General features: G+C 40.2%; 1 protein-coding gene across 1 annotated transcript in view; it reads left to right on the top strand.

The window, feature by feature from the left end:
* Positions 1–11,362, top strand: part of sntb1 (syntrophin, basic 1) — a 35,764-nt gene extending 24,402 nt beyond the window's left edge. The window contains exons 8-9 of the mRNA XM_080470856.1: positions 6,823–7,052; positions 10,128–11,362. Coding sequence (XP_080326982.1) covers positions 6,823–7,052; positions 10,128–10,220 — 323 coding nt within the window. The 3' untranslated portion in view covers positions 10,221–11,362. The remainder of the gene's footprint in view (positions 1–6,822; positions 7,053–10,127) is intronic.
* The last annotated feature ends 9,679 nt before the right edge of the window (positions 11,363–21,041 follow it).

Here is a 21,041-nt window from a genome sequence, read left to right as displayed (position 1 = left end):
CACTATGTCTAACAGAATTTCGCTTCAATCTACTCGTGCGTATATGAGACGGCATGAATCCAGCAGCGAATGACATCCAACCTCAGCAGTGTCGTCAGTCCACTCTCTGCGTTGTTGGATCATTGATGTCTTGGTGAAAACCTCTACACCCACTGATCCAGCTGTTGTGCCATGTCGCTGTAGCAGGTCTTGTTCATTCACGTCTTCAGACCTCAATTAACACTTCATTTTGTGTAATAATAATCAGAATTTGTGTGTGAGGGCGAGTATCTGTGAGATGTGCATGTAATCCCATGAGAAAATGCTGCTCAGACGAGTTGCTCGATATCAGTTGCTTAAATGTAGCGGTGGAATCAATAAACAGAGTCAAAGGGTCTTTGACTGTTTACTTCTCCTGAATGATTAGGGAGCTTCACGGAGATGTGTGGGTTTGCAACACAATGTTCCTCCTCATTCCCCTGTTAGCGTTTTTGAAAATACCACATTTATGTTTCCTTTTGGTGCACGCAGTCTCTAGTCTCAGTGTTGCTTGGCCCACCACCAGCCCGAGTAGAGGTCTAATCAGATTAGTAAAAACTGTGAAAATCTGGATGTGAGAAGGAGTTTTTCTGTCCAGCATTGTGATTGATATGTTTAGGCAATTAGGCATAACATCAATGTGAAGTGAAGAAGAAAACTACAAGAAATACAAAGGATAACTTCAGAAGAGCCTAAAGAAAATTGGCAATGATTTTAACATTTTGCTCAATTAGTTTATTCGACATCTGCCAAGACAACACAACACAAAGTGAAATTTTCATGTTCCACAGATGGAAATAGTTGAATGTAAAGGTAGTTTATGTAGTTGCACAGACAATATGAGGTGCGGATAGAATAGGTTCGATCAAATTGAAAACTATGGCATGACTGCTTTGCTTGGCTGAAACAAGTATGAACATCGCCATTTGAATTTGAGCCAGAGGCTGCTCCACACTTTAATATTGTCCTTGTAATTTCGGCCTTCAACTCACTGGGCTGCAACAAATCTGGAAAAGTATCTTTTCAAAATATATCAAAACAATCTCTGGGGTTCACAGTTTCCTTGTCATGAGTCGCAAAATTTGTAAATTTACAAGGGAACAAGACAGCTTTAATAAAAGTGTGAAGACACCCTGAAGTGACCGTGTTCACCCTCCATCTACTTATCCTCTGCAGCTTATTACCAAACAGACAGCATCACATGATCAGATCTAATTCAAAAGATCCTGTGTCACAGTTAATGAAGAAACGCATTTCTGGACCAGATAATCCGACCAAGAGCTGAGCTTGGTAGATCGCTAAAGTCAATAGAAATACTTTTTTGAGACCATGAATATAAGAACATTGAATTATAGTGCAACACTTTTGGCTTTAGACTGACTGAAGAACAAATCAACACCACTAATCCATATTTATGTAGCTGGTCTCTGACAGAAGTACAGGCTGAAATAGTATGGTGTGGTTTTTAATCTTTATTGCTCACTAGTTTGAAATGGATGCATTAACTTTTCTGAGACAGACTGGTGTTCACAGTTTATCATTATAAAGGTCGTGAAGTAATTTACACCGTCCTGGGAAGGAGCATGATACTGCATACAAAGCTTATTAACCCGTTCTTCAGCAGTTACCGCTTGAGAAGTCACCACACTGACCTTGTCAGCTTTTCATCTGTGTTTCTTTCGAAATCATTGTGATGCTTTATTCGCTGTTGGAGCTCGTGATAAAGATTTGCTCTGAAGATAGATTAACTCTCAGTCACTCACCGGCCACTAGGCCATTCTTGAGGGAATTTAGATGGGAAACTAATTTGTTCGGCTTGCTGTCAGTTCTGTCATTATTGTCCAGTAGGACTTAAACTTTTTGTGTAGGTATTTTGAGTAGTTTGCTCTGGTTGTGTGTTCACAGCATTGAACTTAAACTCCTTTCCTGTATGGTGCAAAACCTTTCTCTCTATCTCCTGGCATGTGTTGCTTCACTGCATGCTTTTCAGTTTATTGTCAACCATTCCCATAAAAATCCATAATTGGAATCACTCTGCCCTATCCACTTCAAGGAAATAGACTTTCTTTTGAAAACTGGGAGCCGACGCTTGTAGGGTCCAACTTATTCTTTGGGGGGTAAAATGCAGATTGAATACAGTTTAGACTTAAACATTTATTGCCTGATCTACTGAAGGTTTGAACATACAATATATTAAATTGTATAGTTATACAGTACAGAAAATAATGTCCACTATCCATTTAGTGGTTTTTCCTTCACGAACAGGGAATATCAGGCATATGTTTTATGTTGCGTGAAAAAGGTTGGTGGAAGTATTTCCTCAGCTGGCTCCCCACAGTTTTTATTTAGACTTTATTACAAGATATTTTCTGTGTCTCCTGAATATCTTCTGTTTTGTTTACCACAAATTTGTGACCGATCACATCCCATATTGCTTTTGTTATTTATTTATTTATTGTTCTTTGTGTGCGACTTCTTAATGCTCTGATTTGTTTGATAACTTCCTCCGCTAACACGTCCTCCTCCATGGTGCCGCCTCCCATTTTGTGGTTGTGGGGGCTCAGTGCATGCAAAACCCTTATTTGAATATTCCTGTTTGTACGTGATCTCACTAATGTTGTTAATCTTAGTTGATCACCTGGAAACATTGCACGCTAATTAAAAACAAAGCATACTTCATTAACCCCCTTGTGGAAATGATTTCTCTGCATTTAATCCATCCTATTCATAGTTAGCTTTAAATACACATACCAAGAGCAGTGGGCTGTCTCTGTGGGGAACAAAGGTCTTGGGGGTCAAAGGTCTTGCTTAGGGACCCACGGTGGGGACCTTTCACATAACCAATGATAATATGCTAGGGTGAGGCGCTCAGGTATTATAGTTCGGGTAAAGGGGCACGCACATTGTGTTTGGCATTCACAACGTTTTGCACAAGTTTAGAGGGTAAATTTGTAAATAAATTAGTGTAAGTGGGCCCCAGAAGTAATACAGTACAAGTCTCTAAGGTCAAAAACACAATGTGTGACTTCAGATTTATGGCATTATTCTACATTTGGTTTCATGTTTTTTCTGATTTCAATCAGTTATATCGCCCGCTCTGCTCATTAATGTCGTTGTCAAAGTGACAGCTGTAAAACATGTTAGATTGTGTTGGAGGTCGCTGAAGTCTCTTTGATGAACAGGTAAACAGCTTAATGACTTGGAAAAAGCAGAAGCAATTTTATCTCGGTGGTTGTGGAAAATCAACCTATTAACCTGCTGCGATGCACGAAGTCGAGCGAAAGGGAGAAAGACGTTTGGAATATGAGGCAGGTTCCCTGCTGCGAATGCTTTACAGGTTTTAAGACAAATGGCCATAGGAACAACTTTTGTCCTCGAATAACCTTTTCCACTTGTTGTTGCGGTAACGGAGGTAGTGTTTTCCTCGTGTCTCTCTCTTGTCTGTCTTCTCCCTGAATCATTAGATTGCTTTCCCTCGTCCTGTCTGTGTTATCAACCGCCCCTCGTCCACCCCTCCTTTTCCCTCGTCTGTCTCCTCCACTCACCATCAGGCAGAAAGGAGGGCTTTTGTTGCAGCCTGAAAAGCCCCTTTATCTATGAGTGTATTCTGGTGGGGTAACCCTGCTTTCCCCACTAGAACAGCGTTCTCAGGTAGTAGAGTAGAGTTTCACGTGGAATATCCCGTCTCCAACCCAACAAAGACCTGCACTCTTTTCCCCATTTGCATCTCCATTGAAGCCATTAGGGAGACGTTGGTCCCACCGCATTGTTTACACAACATTAGTAGAAAGTTATACTTGATAAGACTCATTTTTCATCACTTATGGGATGTCGGGGTTTAAAACTGGATATTATATGTGGGTCATTTCTGTGTTTGATCCACATTGTTTTTCTTATCACCTCCCAAAGTTACAATCAACTCGGTCTTGTTGTTTTTTTCCACAGGTGATAAAGAGCCGAGAGATTAATGTATTGGATGTTTTTTTTTTAATACTTTTATCAAGAACATTTTGTGAAGTCTGTAATTTACAACAGATTATGAACACCAGGGAGAATTTTATTAAAAATGAAAAGGACCTGAGCTGTCACGAATGCCAAATCGGCTTTGCAAACACTGCTTGCAAAGACTGATTACACTGGGTTTGCAAGATAATTCACATTTGTCAATTCACATATTGTTGTTGGCATCTAACTTTTCATTCAGAGTGGTTTATTTTTGTTTAATGAAGAAAGTTCAGTTGCGGAAAATTGCCTGAAGAAATTGACCGTTTATAGCAAGTAGGTGTACTGTGAGATTCAGATGTTTTAGGGGGCTCTCAATAAGGCTGATCATCAGCAAGATTCAGGATGTTGAACTAATCCCCCTTTGAAAAAACACAACATAAACATTAATGTGTGCTGAGTCAGCAATGCCAAAAATATCACACACACTGTGGATATGGAGAGACTCATGGCCAGGGAAGCTGCGAAATCTTTGTGAACCTGCTTTAATATGACGGCACGTTATTGATCAGTTGCCAGTTGACCATTTAAGGTTACAAAAATCTGACTTTGGTGTCCTGCCTGCTCTCGACCTACCATGACATGAGCCTGCAGTTTCAGTGCTGACAGTGACGATTACCTCGAGTTGCTAAGTAAAATCTCACAATCAAGTGCTAATTGCTGCGCCTGTTTGACAGCTGAAAACTGCTGCTAATTAGCCGCCACCCTCAGTCAACCATCATGTCGAGTCACAGTGTTTGTCTTTGTGAATACATTATTTCACACTGTGAAGTTACAGCGTCTCTCTGACGAGCAATACAGTTAGTGATGGAATTGGGTTAGGTTTTCGCTCCCGATTCACCAAGGTTGAAAACCTCGATATCAATTCAACACACTTTGACATGATCTGCTGTAATGTTCCAGGTGACTTATACAAGCTTCTTTTTTTTCTTTTTTTTTAACCATATCTGTGTATGTGTCTTACCGGATACACATTGTTTTTCATTGTTTAGATTAAATTCTTATTGCCATGTATAGTTTATGTATAGTGTCTGTCTAAGAGAGGATAGAGAATTGTTGGCCTGTTGGGAGCTGACGAACCCAGATTGCAGCGAGCCATGGGGAATAACAATGTCAACACATAACACATGTTGTATAGGGAAATGTACAAGCATGGATATTCTGTAGCCCACTGAGAAGGAACACATTTTTTATGGGTCTCTATGTCTCTTCCACATAGCTTCAAGCAACAAAAACACTTTTTGTACAGGCTGTACCGGGTGCACACACATGCAAGAAAACTGACTCTAACCATAGCCATCTTTTTGCCAAAACTTTATTTCAATCCTTAAAATTTGTAAAAACCCAATAGGGGACAAGAGAATCCCCCACGCAATATATATGGAGAAACAACCAACCAACACGTGTTCACATGCTTTTCACAGGAGTTTTGTTTTACTTACTTACATTGATTTTCTGCAGACTCACTCGACCGGCAACCATAATCACTTCTTCCTAACCCTAACTCAAGCACAAAATAAAAACAAAAAAACCTATTTCACTCATATTGTGAGAATGTTATCAGACTCAGATACCAAAATAGTAAATAATACATACTCAAACAGGGCTTAACCATCACAAGGGCCTGATCCACTGACGGTTTGGAGGCATCAAGATGGCCATAAACTTGATATTGTAGATGCACATGGATGTAAGCAAATAATGGGATGCGGCAAGGGTTGTATCTGACAGACACATAAAATAACACATCAATTTAGTTCCAGACCACGTACAACATACAATGTCATTTATATCCCTAACCCAGAACCCTTTCCTGAACTCTCCCATTGAGAGGTTGGCCAAACTTGTATCGGTTGTAACAATCTGACATGTTTGATAACTTCCTCCACTAGCATGTCCAACTCTATGGCAGGTATAATGTGCACAAAACCCACAAACTTCCGTTAGTGTTTCATGTTACTTGTGTTTTTATACCTATATAATCACACTAAAAACTAAACACAATCTAATAATGCGAGTATGGAATCTAGCACGCTTTATTCATGATCTTAGAAATGGCCCATGGTGTCTAACCCTAACCAGAACATAACGGCTTTTAAAAATTCATAGAGACCAGCGTAAAACCCTGCATTTGCCCTCCAAATTAAGGTGTATCCTTTAGGTATAGACTCTGAGTGTACACTCAGACACAAACACACACACCGCCCAGACTGGAGCCGTCAGCAAACAATTGAAAGATAACAATCTTCTCACTTGCTGTCTCTTTGTCAAACAAACATAACACCCGGTGGATCAGCTGCTGTCAAGACAGAGCAGCTTATACTGTAGTGTGGCCTTCATGTCGGCCCAGGGAGGATCAGGGGAGTTAAGGGGACTCTGCAGTTGATGCACTGAATACGAGAATTGGTGTATCTGGATGAAACTGTGTGGCGACGAGACAAAGCAGATTGATGTGATAGCTCATGAAGATAGTACAGCCAGCTTTCAGCTGTGAAGAGAGGAAAAAGAGCAGGGAAGAAGATGCCTAGAAATGTTGTGGAACAGGAAAATGACACTCTGTGCCTTCAGCAGAACCGTCGATACATGAAGAGGAGTCACGTTATGTTAAACATCAATGTGGTATTGAAGTAAACGCACAGGCAGCACACGAGTTAAGATAAATATACTTGATAGATGATGCAAAACATTCAAGCCGCTCATTGTGTTTAAGTGCTAAGACAGCAGTCCATCTGCAGTCAACATTGATTTACCAATTATTAACAGAAGATCTGTTAATCAAAAATTATAATATTCGTGTTGCAGGTTGTCTGTTTCGGGGGCAGGAGTGCCGGCTGGTGATTCACTACGAGCAGGGCTTCTCAGTGCTGTCTGACCCCAAAGTGGAGGACGGCGAGCTGAGCGGGGAGAGAGTCGTTCACACTCCGAGCAAGCCTCGAGCGCTCCTCTCCTACCCCTTCGAAAAACTAAAGATGTCCTCGGATGACGGCGTCCGCATGCTCCTCCTTGACTTTGGAGGGAAGGAAGGGGAGATTGTGAGTGTTATCTTCTTTCCAGCAACACCTTTTGACACGCAAAATGTAAGAATGTGTGATCTCACAAATGCTTGTACTCAGATGGTCCCCAAATACAAACAACTTGAAAAGTGTGTTTGTTCTCAAAGGAAAACTGTAAATGTATAGTGAAATAATAATAATAATAATAATAATAATAATAATATTAATAATAATAATAATGCCAAGGTCTTATGTAGCGCTTTTCAGGACATTCAAAGACGCTTTACATTGCACTATTCATTCCCTCCATACTCAATGGTGGTAAGCTACATAAAGAAATCATATTTCATGTTAAGTGTCATTATCAGGTGTGACGGATCACTTTGCAGACTCAGCGATATTAAAGAAGGAATAGATTAAGCTCATGGTCTTTAGCATTTTATTCGAACAGAATAAATGTAACTGACAGACGTCTGGCGCCCTTTATGTTTTACATCAGGTGCTTTGTTTTGGAAAAGTGTGTAGTTTGTTGTGATCTGCTTCATCAATATGGGCTGAAAACATTAGTAACTAGTATAATTTAGTGCCAAAAACAACACTGGTGTCTTTGTTAGTGAAAGTCCTTCATTTCTACCCAATTCAACTAATCCATCTGAGCTTGAACGATAAGTAATGGACATCCTCGACCTAAACAAGCATGTCTTCTATCTGTGGGAGGAAACTGAACCACCTTAAAATTAAAAAAACCCCAAAAAAACACACTCGCATACAGAGAAACAATCCGGAAGCCTGGAATCAAACTGAGGTCTTCAAGCTGTGAATCCAGAGTGCTAACCACGATGCCACTTTACGATTGGTTTGTAATGAGGCCGGCATAATACACAAAGACAGTCTGGACAGCTTCATTTTCCTCCAGTGACACAAATATGCTTCATTAAAAGAGTAAAAACAACCCAGCTAAACTGTGCAGCCAATAAACAAGCAAAAGTAAACGTGGAAATTCCAAAACACACACCAGATATACACAAAAGACTGTGAACCCTGCAACTCAGCTTTTATCAACTATTTCTCTGCCTGAGACGTGGAATTAAGTGGGCTTAAACTTTTATTATCAATGACTCTGCAAGACTTGCTGGTTTTCTTTGCTTTGCATTAGCAGAGAGGTTATATAAAACTTTGAAGTTAAACTCTTCTCAACATTCTAAATAGGGCTGCAACGATGGCGCAGTGGTCTGCACTCTTGGCTCACAGTGAGAAGGACTAAGTTTGCATGTTCAGCCTGTGTGTGACCTGTCCAGGGTGTATCGTGCACTCGCCCATAGTAAACTGGGATTAATTCCTGCAACCCTGCACAGGATTAAGCAGTGTTTATGATGGATGGATGGATGGAACTTTCTAATTAAATAGTCACTCAAATTTTAAAAGCATTTGTTATAGTGTGTCAATTCCTACGTATTTGAAGAATTTTGGGGGGGAATTACTTACAAAGTTAAACAGCGCTCAAATTCCCCTGTTTTGGCTCCTTGTTTGTGCTTTTTAGTTTCGGTGGCGAGGCATGAAACAACGATAAACATGAAGCAGATTTTGCTGTGGTCATGAGCGGCTTACAGTAAATAGAACGAGTTCATACCCGCTCTCGGGGGAGTTTCACAACACCTCTGGGAAATGAAGCAAAACTGAAATTGCAGCGCGAGCGAACAAGGCAGAAGCAAGGAAAGTGGCACAATGGAGAGGGAATTACAGCACTCCATCACACAGTAACGCCTGTAATGAATGAAACTTCACACATACGTCAGTCTTTAGGAGGCAGGAGCGTTTGAATGGAGCTCTCTTGAACAAAAATTACCCCGTCGCTGACTGTAAGACTTTTAATCTGTTCACACCACTCAGCAGCTCGATGAATAGGAGTCCAGACACCTTGTGTTTTGCCGCGAGACTCAAAGTAATCACAACCACATGATGTACCTGAAGAAAGACCAAATGCTATCACACAATTCAGTGTGCCCATCACTGAATTTAAAGCTTCACTTTTCAGCCTCTTGTACTTTAACCGACTCGCAGCTTGTTTATTACTTCCCTTCCTGGTCTTTATGTTCCCATACAAAGTGTTCCACACAGAAAAAAGCACCCCACCTTTTCATCACTCAGAACCTGCGTCTTACTGTATGTTGGGAAATAAAGTGGCCGTGAAAGCTTTGGGGGATTTGGAAATTGGATACTCAAGTGTTTTACATCAACGCCTGGATCTGTTATGACAGTCCACATTCAGCTCTTGTGTAAAATCTTTGTCAGATTCCACTCGTGTTTGACAGCTTCACTTATGCTGAAGGCAAATAAGCAAAGACTTTTAGAGCTTTGATTCAAACCCCTTTGCTGGCTACCTTCACAGAGCAGAATCTAGCATTTCTGAATCCCTGCACAGCTATAGGCAAGGCTAAAAAACTGAAAAGATAGAGCGAGATAGAGAAAAAATCCCATGGCACTTGTGGACAGCTCATTAGCTCAGGATTTGAAAGTCGAATCAGCTGGGCCTTTTTCTCACAGTGTTGACTTTACTCTCAACTTGGCAAGAGCTGCGTTTGTCTAATTTTGTCCCAGTCCACGCAAAGCCACCCGCACTGAAAGTGCATTCAAGCTGCCGAGTTGTTGTGTGGCCCAGTCATGATGTGTAGCCTGACTCAAGTTGCGCCCATACAAGCTTTGGCGATGAGGTAGCCTCAGACATTTTCCTAGTGTCGAATGTGGCCAGCTAAGCAGTCGATTAGCTGTGAATTTATAGGTTAAATCTCCCCGTAGAGCTCGGCAGCAGGATGTGAGTCAGAGCTCCGGTGAAATCACCTGCTGTTGATTCAGGCTTTGAGAGAGCCATGTTCCTGTTTGTGTGCGTATGGGGCTCCGCTCCCGCTCGGCTCTTCTAATCCTTGCCACACTGTTGAATGTAGGGTTGGGTCTGAATATATTTTTATGGTTTTCCGTGCTTTTAAAGACCTCCTTTCTTCTCCTTCCCTCCTATGAATCCTACAAACTTCAATTCTACAACTACTGCTTTTTCTTATAGTCTCTCTCTTGTGTTTTGTTTCTTTTAATGCTGCTGTTCTTTCCTTCTCCCAACAGCAACTGGACCTCCACTCGTGTCCGAAGCCGATCGTCTTCATCCTCCACTCTTTCCTCTCGGCCAAGATCTCCCGTCTAGGTCTGGTTGCCTGACAGGATCTCTCAAAAGGGACATTTTTCTCCTTCTTTGAAAGCAGAAAACCACCATGTTTTTCTACCTATCTGCAGCCCGCGTGCAGTAAGCCACCACAAACTCCAGCTGGTGGAAAACCCAAGTTAAGTGAATGTAGCCTTTGTCTTGAGAGACTTTTTTTGGGCCTCAAGCTCGATTTTGAAAGGGAAGAAAAAATGGTGAGAGCAGCTGAGATTGGTCATGCTTTGAGCTCTTGACAGGCGGCTTTTTTTAGGGTAAATGATCCCTTCAACGATTGCATGGACTGAGATGTCGACTGAAGAACCACAGAAGGAAGCTTGGACTGGACTATACGCAGAAATGGAATAGAAACGGATGGACATGCTGAAGACACACTGAAAGGAGCAGATTGGGCATTACCGTCACGTCCAGGATTTGAAGGACTTGCCATGTGTAGCAGGGTTGAGATGAATTCACTTTTAATTCAATCAAATTGTAATGGCAATCTCCCTTCCATTTACCAATTATATAATTTATTTACCGCTCCCTCTGGAGGGACATTCAGAGTTTCAATTGTCATTTTTCTTCTAGAAACACTTGACATACTGTGGAAAAACTTTGTGCATTCGTCTTTATTAGCGTCCCCTGAGATGTCTGGTTAGCAGCGTCAGCATTCATCATTGTATCTGGGAGGCACACAATTGGCTGCACCGATTCCCTCAGTGTAACAGCTCACTCAAATCCAAAATGTCACAGTGTTTGTTTTTTTTGTTTGTGTTTTCATTTCATCAACAGGTTGTGTCCGGTGGACATATGCTGGTCAATGCATTTCACCAATTGGGAAAACAGTTATTTATGCATATGATTAGTATGCAATCAGAGCTGTGGTTTTCAGAGTGTGGGGCGGACAGAGAGCTTTGGAGGTTCCATATGACTTTTCTGTATTTTTTTTGTTGGTTTTTTTTTTTTAAATACCAAAAAGTTGTCAATTTCATCCAATCAAAACACAAATTTTTAGAGCTGTCTTTATTATGTGATCCAGACAAATAGTGTAAAACCAAATGTTTAACAACAGATGCAGATGATAGCCAAGATAACTTGCATCAGAAGAGATACATGCTATATTGCTGATGGATCCAATGCGACAATATATTATGCCATCAAAAAATTTATATAATAATAATAATAATAAAAAAAGAATGTGTGGCGAGGATGTTTGGGGGCGTTTGAGGTTCGACCTCTATCGGAGGGGGTTCGTCATCCCACAATCTCTTGGCTCAAACTGAGTTATAATTTGATATTTTAGGTAGATATGCTTTTCATTTTCCATCTGTTGCGCCCTCATGAGAATTTTATTATGAACTCCTTGTTACATCTCTGCATATACAGATATACAATAGTGTATGTTACCAATACTTTGGCATCTATAGAATTCAGTGACAAAAAAAAAAAGAAAAGAAATTTGTAAAACCCTCTTCTGTGGAACCCCCAAAAGTAAAAAAAAACAAAAAGAAAATAAGTAATGATTTGACATGTTCATTTCCACTCTGCATTAGTCATATGATTAAAAGTGAAATTTCAAAATGCAACGATATAAAGCAAACACAGGGCTACACTTTTGATCTCAGCAGAAAAATAAGACTTCCAAGTCCATGTTTCTGAACACAAGCTCATTATTTCTTTTACAGTTTCAGGCCTGAACATTCACAGTCAAGTAGAACATTTTGCTCTAAATTGTAGAGCGCATGAGGCTTTTGTTTGGCATGAGATTCTATTGATTACCACAGAAGAGCTTAAACAACTTGAAGTCATTCACCGTAAAATTGGTAACATTTCTACCACGATTGTTAACAAATATGATGGCGATAGCATCAATATACTTGATTTGTGGCACCATGGTTTAACAGTTTGACAATGTCTCAGCACAACAGCATATTTGGAAACCTGCAAGAACAGTGATGAATACCAGTCATATATATATATATATATATATACTGTATATATAAGACAGTTCAGTGTAGACTGATTTGAAACATGCATTAAAAACTGAGAAATATACCCAGTATATTATATAATGTTTTTAAGAACATACCGGTCACTTCTAACTTGCGGTGACTGGTAATCTCTGACCTTTAAAGGAAACAGAACCAGTGTTGGGAACCACAGCATTTCTCTATCACCACACACTCTTTTGAACTACATCAAGCAGATCAAGTTTCTGACAGCATCAAGAAAAACATGAAAAGTACCCATTACCTTCAAAGAAATAGAAAGTATAGTTAAGCTGTAATGGATTGCAGAGGTGTGCATAATAACGTGCTTGTGAGTGTCCGAATCGACAGCCAGTATCCAGTAAATGGGGCTTTGATGACTGACAGCACGGAGGAAGCAGCTCGTCTGACTCCGCAGTGTGTCGTTTGATCTATACTGGGTTTTGGAGGAGGAGTTTGTTCGCAATTCAGGCTCGCTGGCTCCAGAAGAGATCCTGAAGAGAGATCAATCCAAATCTGAGTGTTATGTAATACCAGGAATCCTTAAAGTTACTTGACCTTGTTTAGAGGAAACTATTTCAACAACAAGGTCAACGTGGTGGTATTTTTTTTATTTTTTATTTTATTTTTATAAGTAGCATGGAGACTGTCACCCTCTCATGATTTAGCCTGGCACCTAACACAGACATTTCTTTCAAAGTTGTTTTCTTACATAACGAACTTCTGATAAATTGTGTGTCAATTATTGAGCTGGAGAGATGCAGTTGAGGGAACAAACTTTTTTTCAAAGATCGAAACGGATTCAAGCAAGCTGTTTCCCTTGTCGCAGTCTTAACGCTCAGCAGCTGGCTGTGGCTTTCCTTATACGAAACTGATTATTTCTTACTCACATTTCAACACGAAAGTGAGTAAGCATATTTCCTGAAATGTTGAACTGTGCCTCTGAGGGTTTCCACTCTAATCAGACATGACGGTGCTGTTCGCTCCCTCTGTCTTCATTTCAGGGAAGATAATTTACCGTCTCGAATCAGTCCAGATCATGTTGGCCTGCTCGTGCTCAGCCCTGTGGAGGAAATATCTGTCGTGACTGATTTGGCAATCCTCGGCGATCATATTGGAAGCGGGCCTCGATCAAAAAGATGCCACAAGCACCTGCAGCAGCCGCGCTGGTCTTTCTGCCGGGTTTTTCCTCGTGCCTTCAGATGACTGAAGAAAATAAATGACGGAACGTTTGAAGAAATGAATCAGAGATCCCAGATGAGGCAACGTGACTTCTACGATGGCTATATGAGTTTTCTTTACAAGCTGAGAGATGTTTAGCCAGCAGTCGATTTATGTTCCTCCCTTATGTCCTAAACACCCCGAGACATTTCCAGTGGTCATTTAAACACACTGTGAACAATAATTTACAAGTTGTAATCTCACCACGCCATAGAAGAATGATGTATTTTGTTGCTACTAAAAGATAGTGGAGACATTGTAACACAAACGCATACCGGGAATCCAGCACTTACTGATAATGTCAAATGGAGAGAAACTCTATGAATAAAGGCTGCTTTGATATGTAGAATACTTTGATGCCTTGGGCAGCTACTGTACTGTCACTCAGAATGATAAAGCCTAGTTTTTGATTCAAATGGTGCACATAAATCATGTAATTAACAACAATGGCATGATGAGTTTTGTTTTTTTTGTCCCCTCCCCTCTTGTGATTTAATCATTTCACATCAAACGCAAGTAGAAATCAACACTGATGTAACGTTGGAATGTAAATGACATTTATGATGCTTTTTTTTCCACAACTGAGCAGATTTTCGACCTGTTTGAAATCTCTACTGTGCAACAAAAACAAGCAGTATTTTACTCTCGGGGAGCAGCTGAGATGAAACGCAATGCGTTAAATTATGGCACATTAGTGACAGTTCAGTGCGGTTTGGGACGTCTCTTATTGACCCGTTCAGCAGAGAGGATTCATGAAGCAATCGAGCTGAAACCAGAGCTCAACACAACCGTAACTCTGAACGTTGTTTACCCTGGCTCCTTGGTAATGAGTCGCCATCTTTTCTCCCACACAAACAGATGGATGGACGCATTTATGTTATCAAGGGTAAAGGGTTTTGACCTCAAGCACAGTCGCAGATGTCGGCGTCGTTTATGAGTCGACATCCTTCACCCGGCAGATTTTCTTACCCTTTTCCACCTTCTTTGTGTTTATCCTCGTTTCCTCACTGAATCAAGTCAGACGCTCAGTGGGACACTAAACGTCTGCAGAAGGCAACGGTTGCATCATGTGAAAGCACAATACAAAAGAAAAGCCCCCAGGTCAGTTTTCCCATTGAGGCACACACAAGAAACTGCATTTGCTCCGATCTCAAGACTGGAAAACTTGCAACAAAGGGACCAGCGTGGCTGCTGTTGAACTTTTAACACACAATTCCACACAAACATGCCACTGGCTCACTAATAGCCAGTTTGCTCGTTGAGAGACAGTGAGAGACAGGACCGTATTGACTGAGACTGCCGGCTTTTCATTTTAAGGGTCTGGAAAGGAGCCAGATCAATTAGCAATCAGTCATAAACTTTGTGTGTGTGTGTGTGTGTGTGTGTGTGTGTGTGTGTTCATGTGCACAAAGTGGATTCTACTCTCAGTGGCATGCAAATACATAAAGTGTGTGTGTGTGTCCGTGTGCGTGTGCGTGTGCGTGTGCGTGTGCGTGTGTGGAGAGAGGACATAAGTGGGCCCAGAATGAATAGCTTTTCTCTTGGCTCAGTGTCTCGTGGCATTCCTCGGCCGTGGCAGGTCCTCACAGGTTTCAGGGCCACTTTGTTTACGTGCTTTTTTGTGCTACATGCTAAGCTCCCACCAGAGGAAGAGGAGGAAAAGAGGGTAGCCAGAGAAAGGGCAGAGTCAAAACAAGTGCAACAACAAATCAATTTGCAATGATTGTCTGGTCGGGATCGTTCGTCTCCACAGGGTGGACGGGGTCGCCCGGCTCACCCATTACAGGAATACTTTTGTTTCCGAGGCTCAACATAGTTTTAAAAATCATAAATGTTTAATTCATGTGTAATCTCGGCAGAACAAAAGAGAAAGAAACTGAATCTTACTTTTAAATGTTCTAAAGTTCTGAGTTTAAAAAGTACAGGTTATAAACTCAGTAACAGCAGAGCTGCTGATCAGCAAGTTTCATTCATTGCTCCAATGTCATTGTCTCGTGGGACATAGTGAGGCTGGTGTGATTCAAAAGGTAGAATGATTGAATAACCAATACACTTCACTTTATTCCTCCATTCTAGTGAAATATTTTACTCCCCTGCTTCTGATTTTCTTCAAATTTTCTTTTTCTTTTTGTTTAAGATTTTACATGTCACCGTACAATACTTCATCTCCCGATGTGATATGCCTCATGAATTTCACAAATCAGATTTAAAGGAGCTGCAATAACACTCCTGTCTGAGGTGCCCCTTTACCAAGGCACGGAGGGCTGCAGACTCCTACATTAAATCGGTTTCTTCAATCTCCTTGAAAGTCATGCCTAAGAAGCTGCATCGCTCAACGCTATCAAGCCAATGAAAACACATCGGAGCTTCCGATGCTTTGAGTAATCTAATTGCATTCTTTCAGAGCACAACAGAAATTTTCTTTCATTACACAACCCAACCAGCGAACCACCTGTAGATAACCCTTAATTGTTACTGTGACAAATGCATTGGTGAAAGCTCTTCTTTACATGTCCGGCATACAAAAACCAGCTTAATCAATCACTGGGAGCTGTTTGTGAATCGTGAACATCAAATCAACTGTCAGTTCTTACTCTCTTATTTGTAGTGTCTATGTTTGGCAGATACACCATCCATCCATTTATCAAAACTCATATTCATCCATCCATCCATCCATCCATCCATCCATCCATCCATCCATCCATCCATCCATCCATCCATCCAACCAAAAAACCCTTTTATCTATCAAAACTTCCATCCATTCATCCATCCATCTGATACTGAGTGAAAATCATGGCAGGGCAGTTTCAACCTGGAGATTGTGATCTCATCCTTAAAGAGAATAATAATTTCTATACAAAAAGAGGTTATAATTCCTCTAGTCAACATAGCCCACTAATCTGCTGAGTTATTTTTCATCGTAGAGGCATATATCGGATCACTGACTTCATTCCAAATCTATGCTGAATCATATCCTGACAATTCTTATGCTTGATTGAGATGAAGGTTCATACTTTCTATCTCTATAGTGTTCTAGTAGTTTTGTAAACTGTGGTTCCCCACTGCAATGAATGCAACACTATTAAAGCTACTGTCTAGATCAGAAGTGACACATCACGGACCACCGGAAGGCCACTGTCCCGTGTTCTCTGTGTCTACTGGAACCAGTCAAGTCTCATAAATCGATCATCACCACGCTGTCAGCCACCTATTACAATTAGATGTTTTGGAGAAAAGAGAGCTATAACAACATACAGGACTGTGGCCTTCCACGGCCATATCGCAACATCTCAGGCTTACATAAATAATGTTTATATTACAGCTCATCATCTTCTTTACTCGTCCACTCTTAAATCTTCTTGGGCTTCTTATCAGAAAGTATAATCAGTATATTCAGGCGGAGATTAAACGGATGCAAAGCAGGGCTGAAAAGGAGCACCCAGTAACTTCTCTTCATTAAAGGAACACAGTTGACTGCAGTTGTATTTTACAGCAGTTTCCTAAGCAGACATCGATAACTGGCGGAGGCTGATGAGAGGAGGGAGACCACTGAGCTGTTGTCGGCAAGGCTCAAGTGGGATATGAAGGAGAGAATTGCACCCTGTGGTGTTTTCAACCATCATGTCATTATTCAAACCTCCATCTCAGTGCATAGCGACTGTGAGTGGCTCTTATATCAACTTATCACATATGTCATGTGCACTCATTGTACATCACAGTGCTCAACATCTACAAAAAGAATCTTGTCTTTTTGTTTTTTTACAAGTCTGCAGCTTCAATTCACACAAAACTAGTCTAATAGTCGGTGCAATTTTTTTTTTTTTATTAGATTCAAAATCTGAAATTAAAACATGTAGGATGCAGAGCAGAATAAAGATAAAAGGTGGAGAGATCAACACAGAATGTAGAATAACGTGTTTACTGGTGTTAAACAAAAAAACATTGATAATGTCAAGCCTAATTTGAAGAATACCCTGTTCTGCATATGTATATATATTGACTCTGCAGGAGGAAATCAGACGGATTTCTGTTTGAAAACTCACACACTTGTCAAGGCAGGTAAAGATGCCTTTACACAAACTCACAAAGGAAACCGATCAATCACTGATTTAAATGGCTGTCTGAGAAGATTACACTCCAGAGGTGAAAATATTAAATAGCATTTTTTGGAAGAATACACAAATCCCTTTACTTCCACCCAAGTAAATCTATTGCAATTAAAATTAGACAAAAGAAAAGCGTATCAATGAAGCATGGAAAGCATCAGTGTTCAGCAAACAGCCGAGAGACGCCATGGTCGCAATCTGTTTTCATGCTTCTAGTTTAAGATCCTGGGTTAATTGCACAAATGTTCCCTATCGCAAAAAGCCAGTTATTGTTGCATTGGACTTATTTAATCGAGTCATTCATCAGTCCCATCTTTAATGAGAAGTTTAAACTGTATTTTTCCAGAGGAATGCAGTTTCGTGAGTTCTACTTATATTTACCGAACAAAATTGAGTGGAACTGCTTCACATTAGCTGCATCACATGCTACGTTTGAGAAACAAGTCTGGGAATTATTTGAATATTTGCAAAAGAAATGGTTGATATCTGTTTGGAAGTGGTCTCTCTGAAGCGCTGCACAATCTCCTGGGTCTGGTGTTATCAGCACAAAACAGCCAAGGCGGTATCTGTTCATCCAGAAATAGTGAAAACGTTATCTTGAGAAAGCAACACTTGTTATCTTGAGAGAAAAGGATAATCATTCAATTTAGTCATATTAATATAAAGGTGAGGAGATAAAGATATTTATCTTCATGAGGTCAAAAAAAGAAGAAAGGCTTTGTTCTGTGTTTGAGTGAATAAAGTGAAACATTTTGGAAATAATCCATGGGAACAATCTGTGTGCAAAATCAATTGTCATTTACTTTGTTATTTGAATGTATTTTATCAGCTTTTTTTTTTTTTAAGTTTCACAGCTCATCAAAATTAAATGTAATCTAATTTTATTTCCTTTCTCAAAGCCAAAACTTTATGTTTTTGTGTGTTACTGTAAGCACCACCTGACCGTTATTAGAGGGGACAACTCAATAAGATGGGATTGGAAACGCAGGCCGTACCAGGGCGGTAAAGTTCAATGGTTCAATCTCCCTTCTCGCCCGGTGTACATGTTGATGTGTCCATGGGAAAGACACTGAACCCCAAGTTTCTCCCACGTAAGATACAAGTGAGGTAATTTACCATGACGTCCATTTCACTAGAGTTGCTTTTTTGATCCAAACACTCCTCTACCATGAACTGAGAGTTGGTGTATTCACCAGAAATCTGGGGGTGTGACGACAGCAAGTGGTCCAGTGAAATTGAGAAGGAGTTGAAATAAAATAAAAAATTATAAATCAGTAGCAGCACAGTGACACAATTCCTTCTGTTATTTTAGTATTCAACTTTCAATGTTGCCTATAACATAGCACTGATGATCCAATCTCATTGTATTGCTCACGATTATATTAACTAAAGGTAATATGCAAATAGTATGTAGGCGATTGCTATTCTGTGTGAAGGTCTGGGGTCATATATTATGCAAAATTCACTTTCTAATGGTTTTCCAACAGTAATATTACAGGGAATTACGCCTGGGAAATGAAGAAAGTATGTCATCTCTCTCCCTGGCTTGTTTCAGTTTTTAAAAAGTATGCGCTCCAACGAGCCAATCAGAAATCAAACCCTATGTAGTGTCATCAGGGGTTTGACAAATCCCAATTAAGGTAGGCCCTCTCTTTGTCCCCTCCCACAATTAGGCAGCTCTGCTCTGGCACATAGCACATGGCACTGGAGTCAGTCCAGCTCACACAGACACAGCAGATTCTGAATGCAGCTCCTATGATCCAATATTCAAATGGATGAAAATCAAGGAAAAGCTGAATTTGGGGCAGTAAATTTTGAATATGACGTGTTTGGACCAACGAGACCCATGTGAAAATGTTGAAAAGCTGTATAATATGACCCCTTTTAGGCTAAGTGATATTCTCTAGGCTGTGTCCCTGAACAGGACACTTTGACGAACTGACCTTAGAAAACGTGACTTTTTTGCGTGCCCGAAAAAACCCAACTTATAAGCCGTTTTCATTTTCTTTGACATGAATTCAACATAAATTGCGTTCTACTCTGAATCACATCACAGAACAATATAGTGTGTTGCTGGTGAAATTAAGTGAACACTAAATGGCATTAGCGAAAGTTAGAAGAAATCAAACCTCAAGTGGAATACATCTTATCGTAAAGTTTGTATAAGACTGAAGCAGGTGACAAAGTAATCTCAAAGACTTGAGGTATTCCAATTTCCGCATTAAGTCAGTGACTACAAATAGCACCATTTAGCTGCCCTCCTCAGAGGTTTGAAGGACGCCACAGGGGGAACCTGCCGCTCTCTCCCACCATCAGCAGAAAATGTCATTTAACATGTGTCGTTTAAATACCTTTTGGATGATTAAATTGCAGATGGCAAGTGTCTGACAGACATATCAATATGGTAATCAAGTTCAAATCAGATTTAAATACAATCTGGATAAGAGACATTTTAATAGCAGATGTGAGCCGACTCTGAGAGTAAGAGATGACCCTGAAAAAAAAAAAAAAAGACGATGTTTGTTTGTTTGTTTGTGTAAAGCACTTTGAATCGCCTGGCCATACAAGTAAAGTTTCCTTGTCCTCGTAATGACACACATTTAACTGAAAATGTTCTTACGCTCTGGGAACATGACTTTATTCCTTTCGTCTTTCTGAGTCACACACAATCGATCTTCATCTGCAAAGGTTATTCATGAACAAAAGAGACACCTCCCAGGATGAGACTCAACCTCTGTGCTTGCTATTGTTTTGATTGAGACCGCTGACATCAGAAGAAATTGCAAACTATTTGACTCAGACAAAGTCAATGCTAGAAAGTCTTCACATTAAATATAGCTTTGTTTTCTTTGCTGTTTTTTTTTTTTAACTCTACCTATTTTATTTTTTTTAACTGCATCAAAAAACAATACTTTTGTATGTTACACTGGAGCCCCATGTAGATTCACTACAATCTATAAAGTCCTATTTCTGACAGATTACTTTCTATGCTCTTTTTAAAGTAACCTGCTGAGGCTGAGCATCCTGCTGTACGTCAACAGTGATACGTGTGCTGATAGCTCAGACAGCTGTATAAGTTTCTTGATGTGTTTTAAGTGAGCCTCAGTAAGAACAGGAGATAGAAGCACAGTGTGTAAGCTCTGCGAGGGAGAGAAACTGGGTCATCTGTTCACACTGTCCCTGGTATTATCTCTTCACAAAAACAGGAGGATGAGTAATGTTCATAACATGTCACTGTAATGACACTACTTTTAGCAGTAATGCTCGAGTAACTAAAGTTTTTTTTTAAGCTTATTACTCTTTTTACTATTGTGTTCACGGTTACTATTGCACTAAACTACTGTTTACTGGAGGAAGAGCGCCTCATTGAAGTTGAACTAACTCAGTTCTGTTGACAGCAAGTGACACTAGCATTTATCCACCTACCTGTGATGGATACACATCCTTAAATAAATATTACTTTATCTTTATAAAGATTGTCTGCTGCTGTCTTTATGTATTGGTTTCATCTCTGCTGATTTTT

The sequence above is a fragment of the Lipophrys pholis genome (assembly GCF_963383615.2).
Source record: "Lipophrys pholis genome assembly, chromosome: 9".
Taxonomy (NCBI): domain Eukaryota; kingdom Metazoa; phylum Chordata; class Actinopteri; order Blenniiformes; family Blenniidae; genus Lipophrys; species Lipophrys pholis.
This window is presented reverse-complemented; position numbering and strand designations above follow the sequence as displayed.